This window comes from Seriola lalandi, unplaced genomic scaffold (assembly GCF_002814215.2).
Source record: "Seriola lalandi dorsalis isolate HSWRI2012SDOR001 ecotype SW California unplaced genomic scaffold, Sedor1 jcf7180002054575, whole genome shotgun sequence".
NCBI classification, from domain to species: domain Eukaryota; kingdom Metazoa; phylum Chordata; class Actinopteri; order Carangiformes; family Carangidae; genus Seriola; species Seriola lalandi.
The window spans coordinates 699,028-725,791 of record NW_019525128.1 but is presented as its reverse complement, the minus strand read 5'-3'; the positions used below and the strand labels follow the sequence as shown (position 1 = coordinate 725,791).

The window sequence follows — 26,764 nt, the reverse complement described above, 5'->3', positions numbered from 1 at the left end:
ACTTACATATTTAAGACCTAACTAAATGTAATTTAAGACCTAACATGCGGCTAATGTAAAGCTAGCAGAGCTTGGAGAGTTGGTTATCTGGTTGCTAGGCGCACGCACACACACACACACAGGTCAGGAGCTGCCGTTGCCATGGCAATGTGAAAATCTGCCAAGAATTTGGCTTCTACATGGCTTCAAACAACTGCAAATTATGAGAAAACCGTTACTTCTTTTCAAAAACCTAAAACACCGTGACAGACACTGAAGCCAGAAGTTTCTTACAGTCTCTATTTTATTCAGATATTCCTTAAAATGAGTGAGTAAGCTCAGTGCGAAGACAGAGTGAGATTCTTTTGAAAAAAAAAGACGATTACATTAGGTGTCAATGAGAATGAGACAGGTATTGCTGCCGGACTCGGCAACCCCGTTTAAATTTTGGGCAGACCCTGCCTGTCAAAGTTACATTTTATGAATCCCAACAGCTATGTCTACATTTTCAGAAAGAATTATTTGTCTCCTTTTTACGGTTTGGCCGTGAGCTCGAGTTAAAAATAAAAATAAAAGTTATTTTTTACTGCTTCACGCACTCTAGCCAACTGACGCTTTCACTCTAACTTTGAAGAAAAAGTGATTTCCACTCCTCCTTTGAGTGTTCACAGTTTGAAAAGTTTACATGTTATGTATGTATGTATGTATGTTGTGTTTTGGAGAGAGCAGAAGTTTTCCTCCGTTTTATAGTTTGAATCACATTTCTACGTGCAGGTATGAGAGAGCTGGGTGACTCAGAAAAAAGGTGCAATTTTGTAGAAAAAAGGTGAAATTTTGTAGAAAAAGGGTGAAATTTTGTGGGTTTCTAAAGAAAATTCCAATGCATTCCTAATGCATTATTTATTCCCAGTTTTTTGGGAATAACTTTTGGAAAAATTGGAATTTTAACACCAAAAGTCATAGCACCTCTTTCGGGATCAAGACGCACGTTTTGATGTATATATTACCGGGGTTTTCTCAAAGCTGCGGGACGAGTTACGCATCAAAATTTGGCGGAAGAATAATAATAAGCCCGAGGAACTCCTCTACAGCTAGAATAGCTGAGAGGAGTGCCTCGTGAGCACCCGTGGCACTTATAACCAAGAGATATAGATCGACTCTTCAGCTGCCATATTGTACATCCCTTAAAAAAATCCTCCAGTATATTCAGCGCTGTTTTTCTGCAGGAACATGTAAAATGTAAAATCAGTTTTAAAGAGTTGATTTTATTTGTGTGAAATCCTTAAAGGTCCCTATTTTACACTTTCAAGTGTTGATCCATAAGAAGATCAATGTTGTGGTTTTAAGATCCAAAAACCATCTCAGTGTATTACACACTGTGATTTACATCTCCTCTCTCCGGCTTCTCTCTGGAGCTCTAATAACAACAGTTTCGGTGAGCCAATCAGAGGATAGGAGACTTTGGGTCTCTCTTCTGATTCTGACAGTTTTCTGAGTGATCCAATAAAAATATAACAGATTTCAGGTAAACACTCAGAGAAACCAAATCCTGCAATGCTGGATGGTGGGTCCAGATGGGCGGGGCTTGGGGAGACTGACTGAGAGCAGTGACTGCTTTGTTGTGACATCACAAAGTTCCAGAAGTCCTGACGGCTGGTTTTAAGTCTCAGTTTCTGAATATAGGCTGTGTGCATTTCTCTGTGGACTGAGGCTTTGATACTTTCACAATATTAATATAGAACCTAGACCTGCTTTATAATCAAAAAAAAAAAAGGTGGACATCTACCTTTAGACTCTATGGAGTTTTGACAAATGTTCAGACAGATGTTCAGACAGTGAAGATGTTTAGACAGATGTGGCTGTGAATCAATGTCAGATTTATTCTGCCTGTTTGTATGCAGCTGATAAATGACAAAAAAGAAAAAGTGGTTAAACATCATGTCAAATCTTCAAATGCAAATACTCAACGTAAACTAATCTATTCTTGTATATATGTGTTCCTGCTGTTATTCTTATCCTTTCTTCTGTGGTCATTATTATGTGGTCGTGCTCGTATCACATTTAACTGACTTCTGAAGACAAAACTAGTTTTATTCTCAAGTTTATGAAGTGAAGGATTTTTACTTTGACATTGTCCTATCAGTGTCCTGATGTGATTTTGCAGATCAGCTGAATATAAATGTAGTTTATAGGATTTATTTCAGAGGTAAATCCAGTTCAGATGAATCAGTTCCAGCTCAAGGCCTGAACACTCACTGAATCGTTAGACAGTCCTCTCTGTGTTTCACTGGTGGTACTTGAAGAAGTTTGACTGTGTTGCTGTCATTGCTGTGACTGAGGGCTGCTGGGATTCCCTGATGTCATTTCCACTCTGTCTCCCTGCAGCAGAACATTTTAAACCAATATATGATAAGTGTTTTTCTTCAGTATGAAGTCGTGTTTGTTCTGACTAAATGTTGAGTGGGCGACTCTCTGCTGCTGCCTCTTTGTTTAATGGAGATATCAGGGAGTGCTAATGAAGTCTGCTAATCCTCTGAACGCTCCGTTAATTCCTCTCCTCTTCAGCCTGACATTCTGCCGTTGTATTTGCTGTAGATGAATGCCATCGGCGGGAAGACGCTGCTGCTGCTGATAGTTTTATTGTTTTATTGCTCAAGCTCCATTTAAAGTCAATAAGGACTAATGGACGTTTGTTTAACTTGAATGTCAGCGTTCCTTCATCACCTCGCAGCCCGCCAGCTGTCAATCAGACACACTGCACCATGTGACCCAGTGGAGGAGGAGATTCAGGCTTCAAAACAGCAGCATCCAGTGGACCAGGACCAGAGACAAGCCCAGACCCAGGACCAGGATCAGGACCAGCAGAAGACAACAGACCATTAGACAGTAGGAACTGGCTCTTCTCTCTCTTTCTTTGCTACTCTCTTCCTGACTCTCTGTCCTAAGGTGTGCATGTTTCTTCTTCTCTTTTTTTGGCAGGTATGCAGTGTGTACGTTGTCCCGCCATCTTCGCTCTCGTGGTGTTGGTTCTGTGCAGTCCAGGTGTTTCCTCTCAGCCCGACAGAGACCAGGACCAGTACCAGAACCAAGACCTGGACTTGGAGCTGCGTCATCACCGGCTGCTGCAAAGAGCTCGCGGCGCAGGACTCCTGTCACAGGTGAGAGATCTAACAACCAATCAGAACGTTCAGAAAAAAAACAACATTAACGCCAGTTATTTAGTCTGAAAATCTTTTTCTCACACATCCTGACTTTTTTTATCAGGCCACAAACCCCCAAAACATCACTGCTAATTATTCAACTGCAAAGAGCTTCAATATTCAAATACTGTGGAGACTGGGATGTGTTTGCATGCTTTCTGTTTCTTGATGTAGCCGATTATCAATGGTTTATTTGCGTTTAATTTTCCCTGATCATTTTCAAGGAAGTAATTTGACATTTTAGGAAATACAAAAAGAGAACAGGGGCTCATGTGCTGGATGTTTCTGGGCTATAAACAGTAACTCATTTAAGGGCAACTGATCCTGGCCAAGTCCTTTTCCAGCACATAACTGAACCCTAACCCGACAAATATTAAAGTGTCATTTTCACATTTCAGTTTTTGTATGACATGAGCTTTAGAGGCCCTTGAAGGTGGATTTAGTTCCCTTTGGAGAGAGCTAAGCTAGCTGTTCCCCCTCCAGCCTTTGTACAAAGCTGAGCTAACCGGCTGCTGTAGAGTGGGATCAGTCTGAACTTCTAACTCACAGATGAGGATTTCACGAAATGTCAAACTATTGCATTAACATATAAACTCCTGGTCCTCATCTTTGTACATATAGTGACAGTTTTTAATGCTTCAATACAGACACCAAGCACAGCTTTCTCTAGCTCCATGATGAGACACATAGAAAGGTTTAGTGAAGCGGCTGTGTGTTTTTCAGAGGAGGGAGAAACCAAACACACCTCTATGCCACTTGTCCACGTAATTTTTGAATGTGGCTGTGGAACAGACTCATTATGGCCAATGAATTAAAGCATCCGCAGTGAGTGTTTTCTGGCCTCCAACCACAGGGGGACAGAAATGTGTCCATCACACTCAAAAACCTTCTTGAAAAAGCTGCACAAAGGTGAGCATTGTGTTTTATCAGACCTGGTTTGCAACTGGATTTTACACTAGAAAAGACAAATTGGTTAGTTTGGTAAATGTGCATCTGGTGAACGACCCCTCCTCTGACAGAGAGCACCCACAGCCAAACATCCAAGCAGATCAAGAAACAACAATAAGATCTGGGTTATAAAATAACAGAATCAGTGAAGTTTCCAGATCAGACACATTAATTCTGAGAGGACCCGGAATCGCACCCTGAGGTGCTCCAGCTCCACAATGAGCAGGGGACTGACTGAATAATACTGAGAAGTTGTCATTTTATGCATTCCTGGTCTACAGCAGCTGGAAGTCTAACATACATTGTCCACATTGTTTTTATAGTTCTCAGAATGAAGAACAGGTTGTTCATCTTCAATTGCACACGAAAATAAAGTAAATGCATTGTTAATTATTTTATGGTTTTATTTCCCAAATGGTAACACTTCAGTCAGAACAACTCTCACAGGTTTTAACCATTTATTGCAGCAATATGCATTTTATTTTGGCGGTGTGGTGCTGCTCATGTAATGGAACAAATCAACAGAGCCTCAGGTTGACAACATCAACACATATTAAAATATTAACAGTAAAATTATCCAGAAGGAGTCTGGAGGTGGAGGGAGAGCAGGTCTGTGTGGAACTAAACAGTTCTGACTGGTTCTGCATTGTTCTGACTGGTTCTACGCCTGGCTCTAACTGCTCTATGGTTGTTGTTTTTCAGGAGTGGACTAAACGTGCGGTTGAGGACCTGCTGGCTCAGATGTCTCTGCCTGAGGGCGAAGCCCAAAGGGAATCTGAGGTGGTTTCCACGGCAACAGGAGGAAGGATGAACCTGGAGCGGTCCGTTGACGCCCCCAACAACCTGCCCCCCCGTGAACGCAAAGCCGGGTGCAAGAACTTCTACTGGAAAGGCTTCACTTCCTGTTAATGCCCCGCCCAGGTATCTGAGTGTCTATTTAAGCTCCGCCCAGGTAACTTGCATTCTGTTTCTCATCTGTTTGTTTTTTTTCTGCAGACTGAGGCCCACCCCCATTCACTGGACCAAGCATCCAATCCCAGATAACCTGACCTTCACCTGAGCGACTGGACGGACCAATCAGCAGCTGTCTAGCTGCAGTATACCTGAATAATTAATGTAATTAATAAGTAAAGAGAGAAATCAAAGTTTGTGGCTCCGCCTCTGTCTGTCCTGAACTGGTTAATGACAATACAATAAAACACAAATTAGATAATTGATTATGATTGTAAAAATCATACACAGATTAAAGCATCAGACACTTACAACCCCCCGCATGCATGACTGGGGGTTACTGGGGGGGAACTGGGAGCAGTGGGAGTGATCAGTGTGTATGTGTGGAAACAGCAGTAGGTTTCAATGTTTGAACAGAGAGAGAGGGTCAAGTCAAATGAACCTTTAATGGAGATCAGAGACAGAGTGAGCAAATATTGACTGAACACATTAAACAGTGCGTGTGTGTGTGTGTGTGTGTGTGTGTGTGTGTGTGTGTGTGTGTGTGTGTGTGTGTGTGTGTGCTTGTGTGTGTATGAGAGAGAGAGAGAGTACAGTACAGTAAAATATTTAACCAAAACTGTATATATATACTATATATATATACTATATATATATACACAGGCAAACACAGGTGACAGGTGTCCGACTGACCCCCCTGACAGCTATCTTTACAGATTTTTTCAATTGCTAACGAGCATTGGTCAATACTGAAACTACTTTTTCAGAACTCTTCACACAGTCTGCATTACAAACAGGCATCTCAGCTAAACAGTTCATCTCACCTTCAAAACTCTCTCACCAACAAAACACATCATACATGTCTCAAAATAAGCTCATTCATCCACAACACTGGCAACAAGTCTCACTCAGGAAGCAAACACTGTCACTCTTTGCACACTGAACTACAAAATACTAACAACAGAGATAATAATAATTATGAATAATAATTCATTACATAAAAGACATTGTATCTTTAAAGTTTGAATGATTTTTTTTTTCACATAAATCAGTGTTTTATTATAGAATAAGATCTTTGTATGTATAACATATTCACTCCCTCTCTTCTGCATTTTACCACGTTTTTGTCAACATCACATGTTATGTCTTCTCTGGCAATGCACTTTGGGAAGAATCTTTTAGAATGTCTGATTCAACCCTGGCAGGCTTTAGGAGAAATACTGTATCTCCACACCCTGCATTCATGGCGTTCATGTTTGCCGGAAGATTCTTAATATTGATGCAACTGTTGAACGCCGAAAGTTTGGCTGCACCCTTAAACCGGCCTCTCTCAAAGAGAGTCCATGATCCACCACATGGTCAATAATTGTGGCCCTCATCTCATCAGAGACCACAGCTCCTGGTCTTCCTCTCCTTACTCTTCTCCCTCTCCCTGCCACTCTTCTCTCTCCACCAACCTGTCCTCTTTGATCCATATTTCCAAAAAAACCATTCAGAAACCCTTTTATCTGCTTGCTACAGTAATGAGGCCAAACACAGGTCACCTGGGTAAGTTTTCAGCTGCACACTACACTCAGCTGTGTTTGAACTGTTATTCATTTTATTGCCAATATTTTGACATTATTTTCTATAGATTTCAATGTGGCTGCAGCAGAAATGCATTTTTTCCCCCATCATTCTGTTTTAACTGTTTTGAACAAGTGTGTTAGCTTTTGAAAAATGTGCTACAAAAGTATAGTGTTTTGCAGGTAGTGGGCTCTGACTGAGAAAGGAGTTCATGAATTTTGGTAACTGTGGTCACTGAATGCATTTTGTGTGAAAGCAATGAAAAGTGAAACAGTTTGCTCCACATAGACTTCTGTTTTGCTGACTGTGTGAAGAGTTTTGACAATGTGACTACAGTTTTGCCCAATGCTTGTTAGCAATTGAAGAAAACTGTAATATGACTGCAATTCAAGTTTCCGACATGGGATAATACAATGAATGTGAAGATAAATACAGATACAGATACACAGAGGAAACAGGAGGAGTGAGGTTAAAGCAGAGGACAGCAGAGCTGCGCACTGACACACAATGATTCAGTGCTGACAAACATGATGATCCTCAGGTATGTGACTAATGTTCCACATGTGTCTGTGAAGAACTGATCAGTGATCACAGCACAGCCGGTTCACATTCCTATTGTATTCAATCAAATATCTTCACATGCAACACAATGTCAAACACTTGATTGTAAATCTGAAAATCAAATCTCATGTTACACCAAATGTAAAACAACTGTTTGATCGTCACACAGAACAGAGCTGCTCAGGTCTTGTGTGTTGAATGTTTCTGTTGGAGTCTCTCACTCAGAGGTTGTTGGGGGAGTGTGGGGTGGGGGAGTGTGGGGTGGGGGAGTGCTATGGTGAGGCTCAGAGGAAGAAGAAGAAGGATGGTGTGTTTGTTTTGTGGGAAATTAAAAAACCAAACACACTCAGCAGGTGTTTGTGTTTTCATTGACTCCTGGAAACACATTTCTGTTTCATGTCTTCTTCATAAGATCGTTTCATTTGTGTAAATGTCTCTTCACGTGTGTGTGTGTGTGTGTGTGTGTGTGTGTGTCTGTCTGTCTGTGTGTCTGTCTGTGTGTCTGTGTGTCTGTGTGCATGCAGGGTGATTTAATGTATTTACATATGAGTTTCACAGGATTAGTAATGTGCAGTTTGCAGTTTAAATCATATGTAGTATGTTATTATTGTTATCAAACAAATATATTTGAATTCCGATCACACAACAACCACAGAGATGAGTCTTCAGTTTAAATGTGAATATTCTGAAACATTTTAATATAAAACTAAACAATAATCTAGTTTAAATAAATTAACAGGAAACAGCTGGGACTGCTCCTGCAGCTGAAACTGAAATAAATTGAAAATGATTGAAAACAGATTAAACTGCTATCAGGTGGAGCAGAAGGAGAGAGAGAGAGAGAGAGAAAGAGAGAGAGAGAGGGAGTGTGTGTGTGTGTGTGTGTGTGTGTGTGTGTGTGTTATCTCACTTTGTCAGCCAGTTGGTTACTGTCTCTCTGTTTTTTCCACGGTGATGAATGATTCCTGCTGAGGAGCCCTTCAGCAAGGCACAGAGTCACTGTTTTCCTCATCATCATCATCATCATCACTGTTTGTCAGTCACAGTCGTTCAGGTCAAGCTCTGCTCTGTAGACGACTCACCTCCAGTGAAGACTTGACCTGTGTGGAGTGATGATGAGGAGTCTGAACCTTCCTCACATTAACACATGTCAGATCTCCATCATGTTCTCCACGTTTCCATCATCTGAGCTGTGACTGGATCTGTTAACAACCTCCTCTTCTTTTTCTGTAGTTAAATGGCAGGAAGCTATTTACCTCCATCAGTCGACTCACGATCACACAGCAGCAGAGGAGGAGACAAGACACAACTCAGGCTTTACTCTGGAACATAAAAATAGTCCACATAGTCTTAAGGTCTCTGTCCATGTGTAGTTTGATTATAGATCAGGTCTAGGTTCTATATTAATACTGTGAAAATATCAAAGTGTCAGTTCACAGAGAAGTGCACACAGCCTGTATTCAGAAACTGGGCCTTAAAAACAGCCGTCAGGACTTCTGGGACTTTGTGATGTCACAACAAAGTAGTCACCGCTCTCAGCCAAGTCAACAACCAATCAACTTCTCCCTCAGGTTCACACCTTCACTGCTGTCACCCTGACAACACTCCCAGGTGATCTGACAAACAACTAAAATGCTACACATAAATAATATTAAAATGGTGATTAGATAGATAGATAGAAAGATACATAGATAGATACTTTATTTATCCCCTAGGGCAAATTCATGTGTCCATTAGCTCATTGTTAATAATAATAAAAACAGTTAATAATAAATAAACAATAATAATTTGGCTGAGGTGTTGTGTAGCCTGATGGCAGTGGGAACAAAGGATCTCCTGAACCTCTCTGTTCTGCAGCGCAGTGAGATGAGATGTTTGTTACAGCTGTAGCTGCTTCTCTGTCCTGCCAGAATGTTGTGGAGAGGATGGTTTGTATTGTCCAAGATGGCCTCCATCTTACATTGCATGTGTCTCTCCACAACAGTCCTGAGTGAGTCCAGACTCCTGCCAAGCACAGACCCAGCCTTTCTGACCAGCTTGTCCAGTCTCTTTGTGTTCATGTTGGACATGCTGCTGCCCCAGCAGACTGCAGCATAAAAGAGTTACACTGGCCACCACTGACTGATAAAACATGTTCAGCATTTCACTGCAGACGTTCAGGTAGATGACATCCCTGTTCAGGGACCAGTCCAGTTTACTGTCCAGGTGCACACCTAGGTATTTATAAGTGTGCACCACCTCAATGTCCTTCCCTCTAATGTTGACTGCCTGAAGGGTGGGCCTAGACCTCCGAAAGTGGAGGTGTTCAGAAAGAGGCTTTTTTTATGTTATTTAAATTTAAATAATGAGGTTCAGTATTATTTATAGAAGAACAAAAAAGAAAAAAGGCAGCTATAAATTACCCCCCAGCACCCCACAATTCTTACACATATGCATAGGCATACATATATATATACTGTGTATATATATATATATATATATACTGTATAAATACCCATACACAAGCACATAGATATATATTCTGTCCACCAGCATCCTATATCCTCTCTGACCACGACCTCTCTGATCATGAGTCTAGCCCATTTTGTAAACTCTGGTCTGTGTGGACTCTTCCAGTTGCGTAGAATAATCCTGGCAGTTACAATAAAGCCTGTTACAATCAGTCCAAGCTCTGCTTTAGTAAGGCCTGGTGGCACAAGAGATTTGTCCCCTGACAGTCATAACTGCCTTCCAGAGAGGCTGAACCATAGGGCAATCCCACAGGGTTAGAATAAATGTGCCCACCTCCATATTACATTTCCAGCATGTGTTGTCCTGGGTTAAGCCCATTCTAAACAGTTTCCAGGGTGTAAAATAATATCTATATATGTGGATAAGTTTGCTCCCTGCATCTCTTGTGGTCAGCCTATATTTAAGATTACGTCCTGCCTTACGTCTTCTTCGATCTCACCACCAAGATCCTTTTGCCATATGAGTCTCAAGATTTCAAACATTTTAGTTTGAATATTTGACATTTTCCTATAGAATATTGAGGCAGAATGTAAAGTCTGAAGAGAGTTTAAAAATTCCTAAATCATATTCTCCTCTGCTCCTCAGCTGTAGGTGCTTCCAGAAATCTGCCTTATCATTTAAATGAAATTGTTATTCTCCTTGAGTGACATAAATGAATGATCTCTGTAAAGATCGTTGACAACACATAAACCTTTTTATAATCATGTGGCCCATAAAATTCCCTATACAGATTCATGGGTTTTTCCATATGTAGGAGTAGCTTTGCTTGTACTGTGAAATCCCTAGAATTTTATGTGCCCTTGCCCATGCCCATTGGGAATGTTATAGGACTAGGTCTCCCTCTTCTAACTGTTTTACTATATTATTTTGTGATAACAATTCCACAACATTAAATGGAGCATCCTTTCTATCTTTAACCATCTTGGTTCATAATTTGCCCAATGTCTTGGTAGCTTATTCATTTCAAAAGTTATGTTACACAGCTCAATATCCGGGAAAGCCAGTCTTTTTTCAGACCAATCCTTAGCTTTTTTTCCATTCCACAAAAACTCCTTAATCAAAGTATTATATTTTTTAAGGATTTCATCAGTGATGGTTACATGTATCATCATAGAAATATAGTTGATTTGTAGAGCAACAACCATTTTAATGATATTAATTTTCCCCTATGAGGTGAGATTTATCAAGTTCCATTTGTCCAAATTTGCCTTAATCTTCTGAATTAGAGGGGTCATATTAAATTATCTAAATCTGAGTATAGCATTCCTAAATATTTAATTCCAACTGATATCTACTTACAGTTTGTTACAATCGCTATAACAATTTTTTCAATACTTTAATTTAATTTTATTTAATTTTCCTAAACTCCAACACTCATTTTCAAAATACAATAATACACTAACACAATACACAATACACTATGTCTACCAAAACACTGTAAACATGTCTCAAAATCAAATAATTCTTCCAAAGCACTAACACATGTTCTCTTCCAACAGGAACATTTAGTCAATCATAGCACAATGTAATAAAAACACTAACATCAGATGGAATTACAGAAACTGCATTATTTTATGAGTCAGGTCTGCCCTTACGTATATGATAGACAGTATATTGTATTGATCATAGATTGTGGTTTCACTGCAGTTTTTTGAGGCCTCTCTACATTTTTGTTTTGTTGGGTTTAGTAAATGCATCCATTTGGTTTCTTTTGCTACAGAAATTCAATACAAAAAAATGAATGACCCATCTCAGAGTAGCTTTATAGAAGGTACAATTCATGAAAAAAATAAGACAGACAGAACTGCTGCAGTAAAGGTTTTATTTGCAACAGGACATTACTGCAAGATAACAAAAATATCCAATATAGGTGCCAAATTATTATGTGAAAATACAAAATATACAAACAGAAAAAGCCACAGAAGAATTAAAATCTAATCTGCCCAGTCTTCGGCATTTGGCCACATGTTCTCATCCACATGACACCTGATATCTTCTCTGGCAAGGCATCTTAGGAAGAGTCATTTGGCATGCCTTATCCACCCTGGCAGTGTTCAGCTGTGATGTCTTGGCATGCAGCATCCATTGCATCCAGGAGGGACATTCGGTCCTGTGGACAATGGTCAAAAACCTTCCATCTCCAGGCTGAGAAAAACTCCTCAATGGGTTTTAGGAAAGGGGAGTAAGGGGCAAGGAAAAGGGACATCATCCTCAGATGGGCGTCAAACCAGGCTGTGACTGCACAGGAATGGTGGAGTTCCACATTGTCCCATGTGATCCAATATATTCGCAAGTGGTCTCCCACCTGTCCCCTTTGTGCCTTTGTTGTCAGGCTCAGGACACGAAGGTTGAACCCAAAAGCACAACCAGAGAGGCAGTTAACAATCAGGCAGTTTATTGATCAAAATCAATGAATCCTGACAACAGCGTTCCAGAAAAAACAGCAAGCCCAAAGGAAACAGGCGAGGAATCCAATGGGGGAAAAACTGAGACGTCGTCAGGCGGGCAGGGTCGAAACACAGACAGGCAGAATCAGGCAATGGTACCGACAGGGAACAGGCAGATCTCAGGAAACGGGTAACAGAAACAATCGCTCTCAGAATGGCAGTCAGGAAAACGCTGGTAAGGAACTCACTGGGGAAGAAAACAAACTGGCAAAGTGCAAAGGGACACACAGGGCGTAAATACTGTTGGGAATAACGAGACACAGGTGAAACACATTAGGGAGAAGGCAGGTAATCACACGGGAGGAAGTAAAGACACAAGAGGGAAACTACCAAAATAAAACAGGAAATGACAAGACAGACATAAAACACTAAGGCCTGGGGACCGTTGTGACATCTGGCACCAGTCTTTCGTGCAGGTCTTCTAAAAACAGGAGAAGGCGATCAGTGTTGTAGGGGCCAATCTCTTATTTATGCAGGAGTGCACCGTTGTTGGAGATTGTGGCACACATGGTGATGTTGGATCCTCTCTGGCCCAGCACAGTAACTGTGGCCCTTTTGCCAATTATGTTTCTTCCGCGCTGATGCCTTTTCGTCAAGTTGAAGCCAGCCTCGTCAACGTAGATCATTTCATGTGGGACTTGATTGGCCTCCAACTCCATGACTCTCTGAAAGTAATCAGACACAGTGTGTGTAAATGCTTTGCTGTATACCTACTGTATGTCCTACTGCACTTCAGGTTTATAGAGTAGTTTACTGCAAAACACACTATGTATAGTACAGTAATGACTGTATTGCATAACCTTACCTGGACGTACTGGCGATGGAGTTGTAGCGGACTTACCTGGCCTGGCATCAGTCACAAGCCATTAAAGAAGTTCATTATAAGGACATGCAGAGTTACGGACCCACAATTGACACTTTGTGTTTGACTCTTCCCACCATCAAACTATCACATTGATAGAAAATAGAAACAAAGGACCCTTATCTCACAAACAGACCATGCTTTTACCATGTCCAAACGACACAGAACCAGACCAAAGGTCAAAGGGTCAGCTCCAGAGGATCAACCAATGGACACCAGGCAACTGGAGAATATAGGCAAAATCTCCAGTTTGTAACAATAAGACTCTGTCTAATGATATTTGATTGTTTCTTGTATAGGACAAGTAACAACAAAAGGACTGATTAACACTAAGGTGTGAATCCTGGCCTCTCTGTTTCATGCATGAACATACACACACACACACACACACACACACACACACCAACCTCTCTTCCTCTGCCCCTCTCTAGATAAGAGTCATAAACTACAACCCACATTCCAATCCTGGGTAGTGACCAGCAGAACTCTCTTCACAGACACAGATCTGAGGAAGAATGTAAAATGTCTATCTAGCTGTTCTGTAACTCCTGAGTTGTTCCTATGCAATAGTTTAATCCCAAACTTCTATCCCATAGAATGTTTGAAATGTAGATTTTAAGACAATGTCCTTCATGTGACCATACTGTCAGCATCCTTCACACAAGGTAACACACTGCATGACATCCAGCATGTCCATATTATTATTATTACAGTCAAAGAACTGCTGTGTAATCCACATTTATAGAATATTAGCTTTGGGAAATGTTTAATTCGAGGTTTGAAGGATGTAATATGAAATCAACACTCCTATTACTCCTCTCTGCCATTATTAGTGCAAGTAGTTTATATGTTATTTCATTTAATGTTTTATGGTCATGGTGGAAATCGACAGGCGGATTGGGGCGGCGTCAGCAGTGATGCGGACGCTGAATCGGCCCGTTGTGGGGAAGAGGGAGCTAAGCCGGAAGGCGAAGCTCTCAATTTTCCGGTCGATCTACGTTCCGATCCTCACCTATGGTCATGAGCTTTGGGTAACGACCGGAAGAACGAGATCGCGAGTACAAGCGGCCCAAATGAGTTTCCTCCGCAGGGTGGCCGGGCTCAGCCTTAGAGATAGGGTGAGGAGCTCGGTCATCCGGGAGGGACTCGGAGTAGAGCCGCTGCTCCTCCATGTCGAGAGGAGCCAGTTGAGGTGGTTCGGGCATCTAGTGAGGATGCCTCCTGGACGCCTCCCTGGAGAGGTGTTTCGGGCATGTCCCACCGGGAGGAGACCCCGGGGTCGACCAAGGACACGCTGGAGGGATTATATCTCTCGGCTGGCCTTGGAACGCCTCGGGATTCTCCCGGAGGAACTGGTGGAAGTGGCTGGGGAGAGGGCCGTCTGGACCTCTCTGCTGAGGCTGCTGCCCCCGCGACCCGGATCCGGATAAGCGGGAGACGACGAGGACGAGGCTGGTCATGGTGGAAGACGGATATGCGAGTTTAGTAAACTATAGAATTAAATTATTCCAAAGTTCAGTGGAAAATTATTCTCTTCTCCAAGTGGAAACACAGGAGAAGACAGGTGACACCCCTGAAACATGCGCCAGCCCCCAGGGGATAAAACAGTCGTGAACAATTCACACATAGTCAGAAATGTTAGAAACGCGAAAAAGTTAAAAACTCAGCGAGATGCTAAGAGGAAGAAGAAGGAAATGCGAGAAACGAAGCTAAAAGCTAGAGGCTGAAAAGCTGAAGCTAGAAAACGATGCAGAAACTAGAAGCTGAGAACTTTGCTCAAAGCTCAAAGCCCGGCTCTGTAGCCATGGAAACTCTTCTAAGCTGCTCGCCACAAACTCATGGCTCTTAGACACTTTTTGCGTTTTATTTTTCTTTGCCACAAGCTCCAAGTAACATAATTTTTGTCTACATGTGCGATCTTTTATTTTTATAAGCCAAGTCAAGACCAATTGAACCAAAGCAACAGAAGTGCCTCAGAGTCATTTTGTAACTTTTAATCATCATCAAGTTTTCCTTTTTGAAGATTTTGACAACTTTAGAGTCATCTGGTCAACGCCAGTCTCCTCTAAAGTTATCCAACCAAAGTGAAGAGCATTAGAGTTTATTTCACATCAACCCGGAAGAGACGCCAGCAGATAACATCTGCACGACCTCCTGCAGAGAAGCCGAGCAGAAATCAAGAGTTCCCGAGACAGAAAGTCTCCTGGCAACACTCTGCTCATGACTGGGTTGATGTTGAAATATAGCAATATTTAATCATCAAACCTAATTGGTAGATGTAGCATCATTAGCTGTATAGCCATAGTGTATAGCTATAATATATTCTCTCCCACCATTGCCAACTCATCACACCGCTCATTCATTATTATTTTCATCTTTATGATTATTACACCTTGCATTTACTCTGTAGATAGTAGTTTAGTTAAATAAACTCCTTTATTTACACCCAGCTGTTGTCCTGTTGTATTCTTTTGACGTAGAGACTGGAGATCCATTGAATCGAGAAGTCATGGCTTCCGATATGAGATTGATAAATTTGGCAATGAAGTAATTCATTGTTGTCCTCCCAGAGGACTGGTGCCCCATTTCAACGAGAGTAAATTCTAAAATATGGTGTTAACACTGCAGCATTCTTTGATGCGCTCACCATTCCTTTCAAAAGGAACTTTGTATAATTGTTTCATTCGGACTCTGTGTTTAGCTAGAGTTCGAGAAATGGATGTTATGCTGCTTGCTGCAATGTTCCCAAAGACAAGGTTGTCCTCTACAACTCTGGACTGAATGTCCTTCAGTTTTATTTCATTGTCAGCAATCACCATGTTGACAATAGCAAGTTCCTGTTGTTCATTTAGGAGCCTTCATCTGCCCCTGAAGGAGGTAGAAGTTGAATCCTTAGAGGGACAAAATACAGTTACATATTACAGACCGGAGGCATACAGTTACTGTAATACATGTGTCACAAGGTGACAGGGGAAAATTTACTGAGTGCACCAAGATGGCTGCCTCCAGCTGCAACCAATCAGCCACTTATTGACTTGCCCATCAAAGCAGATGTGCTGCAGGTGTGTTGAGGCAGAGAGTATGTGGTGATTGGGCCACAAGATGTGTGGGTGTATATATAACTGCAGGTATCAGACCACAAGACGGACGGGGAGATTGCAGAAGGAGCAAGGAGGCCACTGAACAGAGGGGAAAAAGAGACAGCTGTGGAGGGGATCCAGGCTGGCAGGAATCTGGAGGAAACCAAAGCTAAGTGACTCTCTCTCTCAGAGAGAAAGAACCATCTGTGCTGGAGCCCTTCTAACCAACGATTTCCCCCTTCCTGCCTGGATAGTTGAACGCACCTGTGCCCATCTACCCCCCCTTCTCCAAACTAGACTTTTTAAAACCCTCTTTTGATATAAACAAAAAGAGACTGTTTTAACCTTTTAATTCTTGTGTGTTGGCATATTTGGGTGGGTGTGGTTTACTCCTCTGAGTAGCGCTTGGGACAGAACTGACACAGGCAGTTTCCGCCTGTTACACATGGTAAAATTATTTACACTTTGCAGTAGGAGAAGCCCTTATACAATATCCTACCTGTTGGTTTCTCGAAAAATCCAGACAATGGATGCCACTGTGTCCTGGCTGAGATTTACTGTACTCGTTCACCAGCCTCTCTGTATGATAGCCTGTGGTTTTTTATGATAGTAGCTCTTATTTCATCAGTTACCTTAGCTCTGGCCCTTTGAGCACCACCATGAATTCTAGCTCCTCTCCCTCTACCTTGTCCTCGTCAAGCATTCCTCTCCCTTGCCCTTGTCCCACTCCTCTCCCTTGTCCTGGTACTCATCTTCCTCTCACTCGTGCAGGCATTTTTCTTACTTTCTTTGTGTTGCTCTTTATTGTTCCTTTTCCACACAAGATCAGCCCAAAGAGATCCTCTTTTACAGTATACCATATGGTCATGCGATTGAAAGAACCTCAACACCTGCGTGTGTTTCCTAGATGGGAATCAGCTGTGACTGATCTATTTGCATAACTTCAATCAGCTGTTTCTCAGTAGCAATGTAAAAAAAATACAGGGGATATATTTGTTTCAATCTACAATATGAACGGCTGTTCACTTTGACTTTAGCCTATAAGTAAGGTATAGAACATGATGTTATGACTGTATGACATACAGTGTGAAAGCACTTGTAAATTTGGCAGTGAAAATCCATTGTTTTGGTCTTGGTTGAGCTTGTGTGTAAAAGAAGTTCAAGCATTTTAAATTTGTGTTAACTGTATGCATTTTGTGTCAAAGCAACAAGAAATGTTTTAATTGTATAGCCTAGACAGATGGATGTTGTGCTAATTGTGTTAAGAGTTTAGGAAAATTGTTAGAAGTATTGAAAATGTCGTAGCAATCCTAAAAAACTGAAAGTTGAAATTTGCAAATTGTTCATTGGGTGCATCCTCTTGATACTGGCATACATTCAGATTTAAGCCAGTTTATTTTATAGCCTGATATTTTTGTAGAACGTTCAATAGTAGACAAAACATTAGGGACTGACAATACAGGGTCCTGAATTAGTAATAAGATGTCATCTGCGTAGAAAAACAATTTATGTTCCTCTTACCCTTGTGAAACCCCTTAACACTTTTGGCCCTATTTGCTGTAGCCAAAGGTTCCAGGAATAGTGTAAACAGTAAAGGACTAAGAGGATCCCCTTGTTTGGTCCACGTGATAAATTAAAGAAGGGTGATATCATTCAATTTGTTGTTACTGCTGCCCTCGGTTCGGAATAAATCACATTCAGCCATTCAAAAAAGCCTTCCTCACATCCAAATGTTCTCAGGGTATAACGCAAAAACCCTACTCCACCCTGCCAAATGCCTTTTGTGCGTCCAAACAGAAGGCAGCAATTGGGGTGTCTTTGTCTAGATTAAGACAAATAAGGTGTAATAAGCACCTGACATTGTCCATGGATGACCTACCCTACAAGAATCCTACTTGATCTTTATATACTGTGGTAATACCTTTTCCTGCCTCATAGTCAGGACCTTTGTTAACATTTTACAGTACACATTGATCCATCTAATAGGTCTAAAACTTCCTGGGTCAGTGGGGTCTTTATCTTTTTTTAATAATCAGGGAGATCAGGGCTTCATTAAATGTTCCTGGCATGTGTTTCTGAATCTTCATACACATTTGTCAAGATTGGGGCCAATTGTCTAGACCAGGCAATTTCAGCCTTCATTAATGAAATAGCCATCTTAACCTCCTTCACTGTTATAGGACTGTCCAGATAATCTTTCTGATCCATAGACAATTCTGGTAAATTCATTTTTGAAAAAAAAAATTCATAATCACATACCTCTGGATGCCACATAGCTGTGTCAGATGAAGGATTAAGTTAAAGATCCCCTGGAGAGGCTCAGCCAGCTGGGCTGCACAGTCCTTTAACAGCCTCAGACACACACCATCAGGCCTGTTGCCTTTCCAGGACGTAGCCTCTGGAGCTCCGCCCTCACCTGCTCAGCTGTAAAGGACAGGAGACTTGACCCCAGTGTGGAGGGAGTTGCAGATGGAGTGTCAAACCTGTTGTAGAACAGGTTGAACTCATTGGCCTTGTCCACATCACCTGATGTTGCCTGGCTGTTCCTCTCTTTATGGCCAGTGATGGTCCTCATCCCCTTCCACATCTCTCTGGTGTTGTTGTGCTGCAGCTTCCTCTCTACTTTCTTTTTGTAGTCCTCCTTCTCCTGCTTTAATCTCCTCTTCAGCTCATGTTGCACACACCTGAGCTCCTCCCTGTCTCCATCCCTGAAGGCCTCCTTTTTCTGCTTGAGGAGGGTCTTGATGTCACTGGTGATCCAGGGTTTGTTGTTTGGAAAGCAGTGTACAATCTTTGCTGGTATTACAGTGTCCATACAAAAGTTAATGTAGTCTGTGGTACATTAAACCATTCTATTGCTTTTATCATTTTCCTGTGACTCCAACAGGACATTCCAATATTTGCACTCAAAACAGTCTTTTAGAGACTCACTGGCCTCTGGGGTCCAGTTCCTGAATGAGCGGGTGGTTGCAGCCTGCCTCAGTACACAGGGCTTGTCGGAAGGCTGAAGAAGAACCAGATTATGATCTGATCTGCCAAGTGGTGGTAGAACTGAAGCAGTGTAGGCCTCCTTGACATTTGCATACAACAGATCCAGTGTCTTATTTTCCCCTGTGGGACAGTCAACATACTGAGTGAAGCCAGTCAGGTGAGAGGTGAGAGTGACGTGGTTAAAATCCCAGATATTGCAATGAGTGCATCAGGGTGCTGGGTCTGTACTCTCGCAACAGTCTCATGAATGATGTCACACACGTCTGCAGGCTCAGCTCGTGGTTGAATGTAAACGATGGTGATGATGTGTGAGAACTCCCTCGGTACATAGTACGGTCTAAGACCAACTGCCAACAGTTCAATATCCCGACAGCAGATCTTCTCCTGCACTGTGATGTGACTGGGGTTGCACCATCTATTGTTCACAAGCAGAACCAGTCCTCCACCCTTATTCTTTCCACTTGCTCTGGCATCTCTATCATCACATTTGTTAGGCAGGGAGTTGCCATTTCTCATGAGAATCAATTGTAGAAAAGGCTTGTATCTCCATCTCCTAGCCTTTAGCTTAGCCCCGGTTCTACATATGGCTTCTTCAGCTCTGCTGGTATGGGATGTTTAACTTCATATCTGGTACACTTTAAAGCCAGCAGTTCTTCCTTCATGTACATTATTTTCTCCATCATCAGACGAAACAACAACGTATAATAAAGATGTCAATCGACAAGAAATATGCAAACATACTGCAAAAAAACTACAACCTCTGAGGACTTGCTGCCACTTGCCAGCACATCATTTGAAAAAAAAAAATTAATTAAATTATGTATGTTATGCAATTTAATTACACACATGAGTGAAATGAGTGAAGTAAAGTGTAGTGATGCACGTTACATAAACCAAGTGTTCACAATAAATATAATATATAATAGAGAAGAATGTGTGTGTGTGTGTGTGTGTGTGTGATTGGATGATTGTTAGACTAAATGTAAAAGTTGGAGATGTTCTGATATCTGCTGCTGTCACACTAAATCATGTTAGTGCTGCTTCACACTGTCTGACAGGAAGTAAACACAAACAGCTGATAGACACTCAGACTTGACTTGAGCAGACTGATGATGATGATGATGATGATGATGATGATGATTAGTTACTGACTCAGCTCAGGATGAACACCTGAAAGAGTCGAAGTCTTCATACAACATGTTAAAGTTTCCATCAGTGACACACATGAGGAGAGATCAGGTGACACAAACACACATGTCACATAAGGTTTAAAATGTTCCAGATGTGGAGAGAAGTTTGTTGTACAGCTGATGTAACCGGTGCATTCATCCAGATGTTTTTTAACATCTGCACTTGGTCAGCACAGTCTGGCAACAAAAACACCTGAAATACTGAGGAAGTTGATTGATCACAAACTGATTTCAACATGAACCAGTTTAATATTAAAGGTGTGGGGTCTCTCTGTCAGACTGGGACTCTAGTCTGGATCAATTATTTTATTGATATTTGCCACATAGCAAACCTGTGGCCTTTAGGGTTCCTGAGGGTCTGGGACCACACACCAGAGAGGCTGGTACGACTGGTCACAGTCGTCTGTGCAGCAGGTTATTACGACCCATAGTTAATTTTTGTTGGTAGGCGAAATCTAGTGTTCATAGTAATGATGACAGGAGCAAAGGGAAAAGTGCAGTGACGTAGTATAAAGACGGACAATGTCCTCGTCAGGAGGAGGTTGTGGTTGATGGATGAATATGACACAGGAGAGCGGTGTTCAACTCCCATGTGAAAGTAGCTGTTTAGCTGTGTCCCAGTTCAGGGGCCACATCCTTCAGAGGACACTGTTGATGAAGGTGTGGCCTTTCATAGCTGTCATAGACCATGAAAGGCAAACCAAAATGAAATGGTCTGATCTACGGAGGATTTATGTTTTGCATCACCAGCTGTGCCCACCCTTGCTTCTGTTGCCTAGCAACCTCGACAACTTGGTACTTTTTTTCAACAACTTGATATTTTAAGTCTCCAGGTTTTAACAGTTGTACCGTTAGCTGTTGGACTGAGCTGAAACCCAATAATTACAGTTGACAGTGTAATCCTCAGGCTCTCTGTCAGTGCTGTTTGCTGACATATTGTTTTCATTACCAATGAATCTTGGGATAGATTGGACCATGAAGGATCCACCTTTTGGAGCATTTGTTATCCAAGAAAAGAAAGACGCTTTTGAAGGAGCCTTTGAAATGAGATGCAGTTGGTCTTCAAATGCAGTCTCTGAGGGATGAGGACCCTGAATTGAGACACAGCTTTTATGTCCAACAAAGTTAACCACGTTGTAATTATTGTAACCATGACAACAAAGATCATCTAATGTGGAGGAAGTACTTATTCAAGTCCAAATCACCAACTGTTCCTAAACCTAACTGAAGCCATGCCGGTTGATATAGTAACCATAGTGATGAAGGTTGGTGAGTCACTCTGTTTATTATTGTAACCATGATAACCTTGGTCCGGTACGCCTCCCGTTGTAGGGGCATTATTTCAGGAGACACAAAAAATTAGCTGTGTGGTTTTTCAGGTTGGAGGAATTGTTGTTGTCTGATGAACCTTCAGAGTCCACATCAGAACCTGAACCTGTGGATCTGAAAACCTGCTCAGGACCTGGTTTTAGATATTTTCTGTGCTGGGTATGGGTCCTCTGAGCTTCTCTGGACGAGATGAATAGCTCAGTAAGTAAATGTAATTGATGACTGTCTCTGGGTCTGATGAGCTGTTTGATAATGAAAAGCTCTACGTGTGTTATTTGAGAGAATCTGCACAGTGGACTTATGATATAGACCAAATCATATTAACGTGATGCTAAGAATTATATTGCGTAAGATTCATGTGAAAGCAGAGATCTGAGACAGGATGACTGTCAGTCTGAGAGAACAAACACAGATAAGTTCAGTCCAAATGACAGGAGATGAGTTGTTAGTGAGAGAAAAGAGCTTGTAGATTCTGTGGCTGTGGATGTGGATGAAGGAGAGGAAACATTTTAATTACCCAGAGAAACCTGGGAGATGACACAGCTGTGGACCACGGTCAACTGTGGACATGAAGCAGGTCTCCTCAGTAAGATGTTGTTTTCCATGGAAACATGTTCTCTGAAGGAGGAAGTTTATAATGTTTCTGTGTGTTTCACAAGGTGTTTTGTGAAGTCCTGGTGTCTGATATGGAAGGGGCCACATGTTTGGCTTAAAACTAAACTTCATGCAGGTGAAACATAACAGTTAATGAACCTTCTTCCTCATCACTGTCAGCTGTTTTTCCACTCTGAACCAAGGTTTGGATCCTCCTCAGACCAGAACCTGAGGACATGTCGTTGTAGGAGCCAATCAGGAGCAGTGGTGGTCTGAAGATCACAGGATCAGTCTGCAGTGCTGCCCTTCCTGAACTCCCAGCTGCTCCAGTAGAGCCATGTTTCAATCATATTAAACATGTTTCAAAAATACTTCTTACTCCTACTTTTTCCTCTTACAGTGGATATGAAGATAGATAGATAGATAGATAGATAGATAGATAGATAGATAGATAGATAGATAGATAGATAGATAGATAGATAATTTTGTTTGGTGACACCCTAGGGGGTCACATGTCACACTGGCTGGCCGGTGAGGTCCGTAGGGGGGGTCGGGGGGTTGTCCCCAGGTGTGAACAGTGGGCAACTGTGGGGTGTGAGTTCCTTTGTCCACTGGAGCAAAGAAACATCTGGTCTGTTGAATGATGAGTCCCAACAGACAGTACGGTCTAAAACCAACTGCCAACAGTTCAATATCCCGACAGCAGATCTTCTCCTTCACTGTGATGTGACCGGGGTTGCACCATCTATTGTTCACAAGCAGAACCAGTCCTCCACCTTTATTCTTCCCACTTGCTCTGGCGTCTCTGTCCGCTCGTACTGCAGTGAATCCACACAGCAGTCGGGAGTGTTGTCGTTTAACCAGGTCTCCGTGAAACACATGAGACTACACTCACGATATGCTCGCTGGTTCTGCACAAGTGCCTCCAGTTCATCACACTTATTAGGCAGAGAGTTGACATTTCCCATGAGGATCGATGATAGAAAAGGCTTATATATCCATCTCCTAGCCTTTAGCTTAGCCCCGGTTCTACATACAGCTTCTTCAGCTCTGCCGGTATGAGATGTTCCATATCTGGTACACTTTAAAGCCAGGAGTTCTTCCTTCATGTACATTATTTTCTCCATCGTCAGATGAAACGACAACGTATAATAAAGATGTCAATCGCCAAGAAATCCATAAACATACTGCAAAAAAACTAGGAGCTATGAGGACTTGCTGCCACTTGTTGCCAGCGCATCATTTGATGAAGAACATGACACACTAACTTGATCTTCAATCTAATCCGCTAAACACATAAAAAGAAGTTCTGCTATATCTTTCATAGCAGTGGTGCCGCCAGACTGGAAATAGAGACTGGCTACAACACAGCAGCCAGAACACCTTGATAAACACCTGAACCTGACGCCTTTAACTCCAGAGCCAGAGGAGCTCACTGCAAAAAAATATCATATCCACCTAGAACCAATGTGAGGCACAGTAATTTACTTTTTAAACAATATCTTTGTGTTTTACCCCTCTGATACTAAACGTTTCTGCTGCTTTAAGGCAGCAGCTGTTTGATTCATGAAGCTTTATTGCGACACAAAGTCTATGAGCTCTTGCTGTGGTGTTGAGGTTATTAGTTGTATGCACTGAACTAATGGTTGGTTTTGGTGCTGTTCTCACCTGGAACAGTGTTTATGTATTGTGATACAAAGCATATATGTCCGTTTATACACCCTGTTCTTTAAACTGTTTAATCATGTAATTATTATTTTACTTTTTACAACCTGCTTTAGAAATGCTTCACTGTCTTCACTGGAGCCAACCAACCCTGTTGTAACTGTTCAATTTTGGACACTTAAAGTATGTACGGCAACACCACTTGGACAAACCATATACAGTTGAGTTTGACTCTACCTAAGTACACTGTGCATGTTGAGAGTTATAAAAACAGCTGCTTGTACTACAGTATGTGGCCCTGTGAGTGGAGAAACAGCCGTTTGTGTAATAATCATCATACAGGAAAAACACTGAACTCAGATCAGAGTTATTTTCCCAAACTTTCAACTCCTTTATGGAAACTAACTGTCCAGAAATATGGACAGTGTAGATCTCCATCAAACAGATCCATGTTGTGTGTGGTGTTTTTTGTTTCTTTCTTTTGAGACACCAATCAGGCTGTGTGGTTTGACCCACTGGTGTTGCCATACGTAGCTGTCCACGATTGCAGACCCTGTGACACCTGCTCCATTGGCAATGATGTCACTCCAAAATGGCGTCTCACTGGCTGGATAGCTATGTAGAAAATACAAAAGTAAATCTGTGTTTTTAAGTTTTCACAAGGGAAAATGTTTTTTCGAATGTATTTGGACACCAACTGTTTCTAAACACATTTCATGTGTCCTTTAAAGACACAGAGACGATTTCACCTGCTTCTATTTCTTCAAACCTATTGTATTGTATACCACTGGAGCTGATTTGATCTTTTATTCTGCTGCCCTGTGTGAAGCCATTCATAACTCTATACATAATGTGTATAGTGAGAGGAGTGAGAGCTTGTTCTCGTCCTCAGATTTTCTGACACTGTGTTTGTTCTCGGTCATTCTATCCTCTCCTGGTCCACATCATTAACATGTAAATATGTATGAAACGCTCCTTTAATGGGTTCAAAGGTCAAGGCAGAGGGGGGTCATTGGGAGGCTCCGCATCACGCTGGCACCCCACTGAGGATAAATCCATCCAATAAAACGCCTTGCTGTGGGCTGACCAATCAAACGCACGGCTGGAGGTGAATGTGTCCGTCAGTCCGGACTAATCAATGAGCAGAGACTCAGCGGGCGCGTGTCCATCACACACACACACACCACACCACACACCAAACATCACACACAGTCTCACACTGATTCACCTCGTCCACATGATTAGCAGGTCAGCACACACCATGTGACCCCCTGCCACTGCCCAGCGGGATTCTGGGAGAGCTGTGTAGACAGACACAGAGAAAATGTTCTCCTGACACGAAGTTAAAGACTCAGTCAGCAATCTGAGGAAGGAGACAAGGAGACAAGAGGAGAGGAGACAAGGAGGAGGGGACAAGGAGAGAAGGTAGACGAAGAAGAAAGGAGACAAGGAGACAAGAGGAGAAGTCACAAAAAGAGAGGAGACGAGGGCTATAAAGAGACGAGGGAGGAGAGGAGACAAGGACAGATTAAACAAGGACAGAGGAAAGGAGAGAAGGTAGAAAAATGAGGAAAGGAGACAAGGGGGAGAAGAGGAAACAAGGATAGAAGAGACAAGAAGGAAAGAGGAAACAAGGTGAGGAAACAAGGATAGAGAAGATGAAGCAAGGAAAGGAAAGGGGAGACAAGGATACAAGGGCTATAAAGAGACAAAAGGAGAGGAGAGGAGATGGTTTTGGTTTTCAAAGTCCCTTTATTAAACCACTTCAAGGAGAAAACCTACATTACTATCCTATCAAAGCAGAAAAGACAGGAAAAACAAAAAAATAACAAAACAACAACTACATGAAACTTACCCCAGATCACAAATGAACAATTAGCTCCCTATCCCCTCCCACAGAACACAAAACCCCCGCTAGAGCCCACACATGGTTAAAATCGTCCATATTGTCCATTACTTTATAGAAGGCATATTCCACCCTCAGTCGAGCCTTCAATAGACCCTTCAGAACCAACACCGTGTCCACACTCCCAGAATCCTGGGCCCTGTTTCTGCACGTCAGCCACATAGCCAACTTGGCAGAGCCAGACAAAAAGTTCAGCGATGTCCAAACTGATTTTATTTTTGACGAATACTTTGGGCCAAAAATAAAGAGAAGAAATGAAAACGTCTCCCCAAGACCCTGAAACAACCTTTTCAGTAAAACAAACAAAGATGCCAACCTGTGACACTCAACATACAAATGTGTGAGGGTTTCAGTTTGAAAACAAAACAAACACTCATCCCTAACCCCAGGATCAGTGTGTGCTCTGTATCTGTTCGTAGCTATTGCGCCATGTACGATCCTCCACTGGAGGTCTGCTGTCCGCTTTTCAACGGGCAGCTTGTACAGGGACCGCCAGCTGCCTTTCGGGGAAGAGTCCGGGCCAAAGAACTCATTCCACCTTGACTCTCCAACCCCCAACAGTGACCGAAGATGAAGGACTTTGACACAGGTTTGATAGAGTTCCTTCTTACCTACATCCTGAAGCTTGCCCAGATGTGGTGTTGTAGGAGACAGCAGCTTACCTGCTCCTTCCTGCCACTCCCCCACAGCTGGGGAAACAGACAGAGATGGGAAGCTGTACTCGCTGCCCTCACTCCACTGTTCACACAGAGTTTGGTCCCTCGCAAATGCTCTCAGATGTTGTTGCAGAGCAGCGCAGACTTCCTTCACCAGCCTGTCAACCAGTCTGATGGAGGTGATTTTTCCTCTCCCCTTCAGGACGTCTTCGGATGAAGTGGTCAACGTCATTAGATGGCGCAGTTTGGTGCATCCTCCCTCTCTGAGTCTGACCCACAAGCTGGCAGACTGAAGGGTTAGAGCTTTTAAGAAGATGTTTGAAACCAA

General features: G+C 42.2%; 1 protein-coding gene across 1 annotated transcript; it reads left to right on the top strand.

Annotated features, from left to right (window-relative positions):
• The first annotated feature begins 2,784 nt into the window (after positions 1-2,784).
• Positions 2,785-5,272, top strand: sst1.2 (somatostatin 1, tandem duplicate 2). Its single transcript, XM_023417557.2, has 4 exons — positions 2,785-2,865; positions 2,959-3,137; positions 4,830-5,048; positions 5,124-5,272. Exons 2-3 carry the CDS (start codon positions 2,961-2,963, stop codon positions 5,034-5,036), a joined length of 384 nt encoding a protein of 127 aa, XP_023273325.1. The 5' UTR covers positions 2,785-2,865; positions 2,959-2,960; the 3' UTR covers positions 5,037-5,048; positions 5,124-5,272.
• Positions 5,273-26,764: the final 21,492 nt, after the last annotated feature.

What these genes read in the sequence shown, in the direction of transcription:
- sst1.2 (XM_023417557.2), top strand. Translation starts at nt 2,961, where the DNA reads ATGCAGTGTGTACGTTGTCCCGCCATCTTCGCTCTCGTGGTGTTGGTT. An exon ending in GCGCAGGACTCCTGTCACAG is followed by an intron (nt 3,138 to 4,829) that starts GTGAGAGATCTA and finishes GTTGTTTTTCAG; the next exon opens with GAGTGGACTAAACGTGCGGT.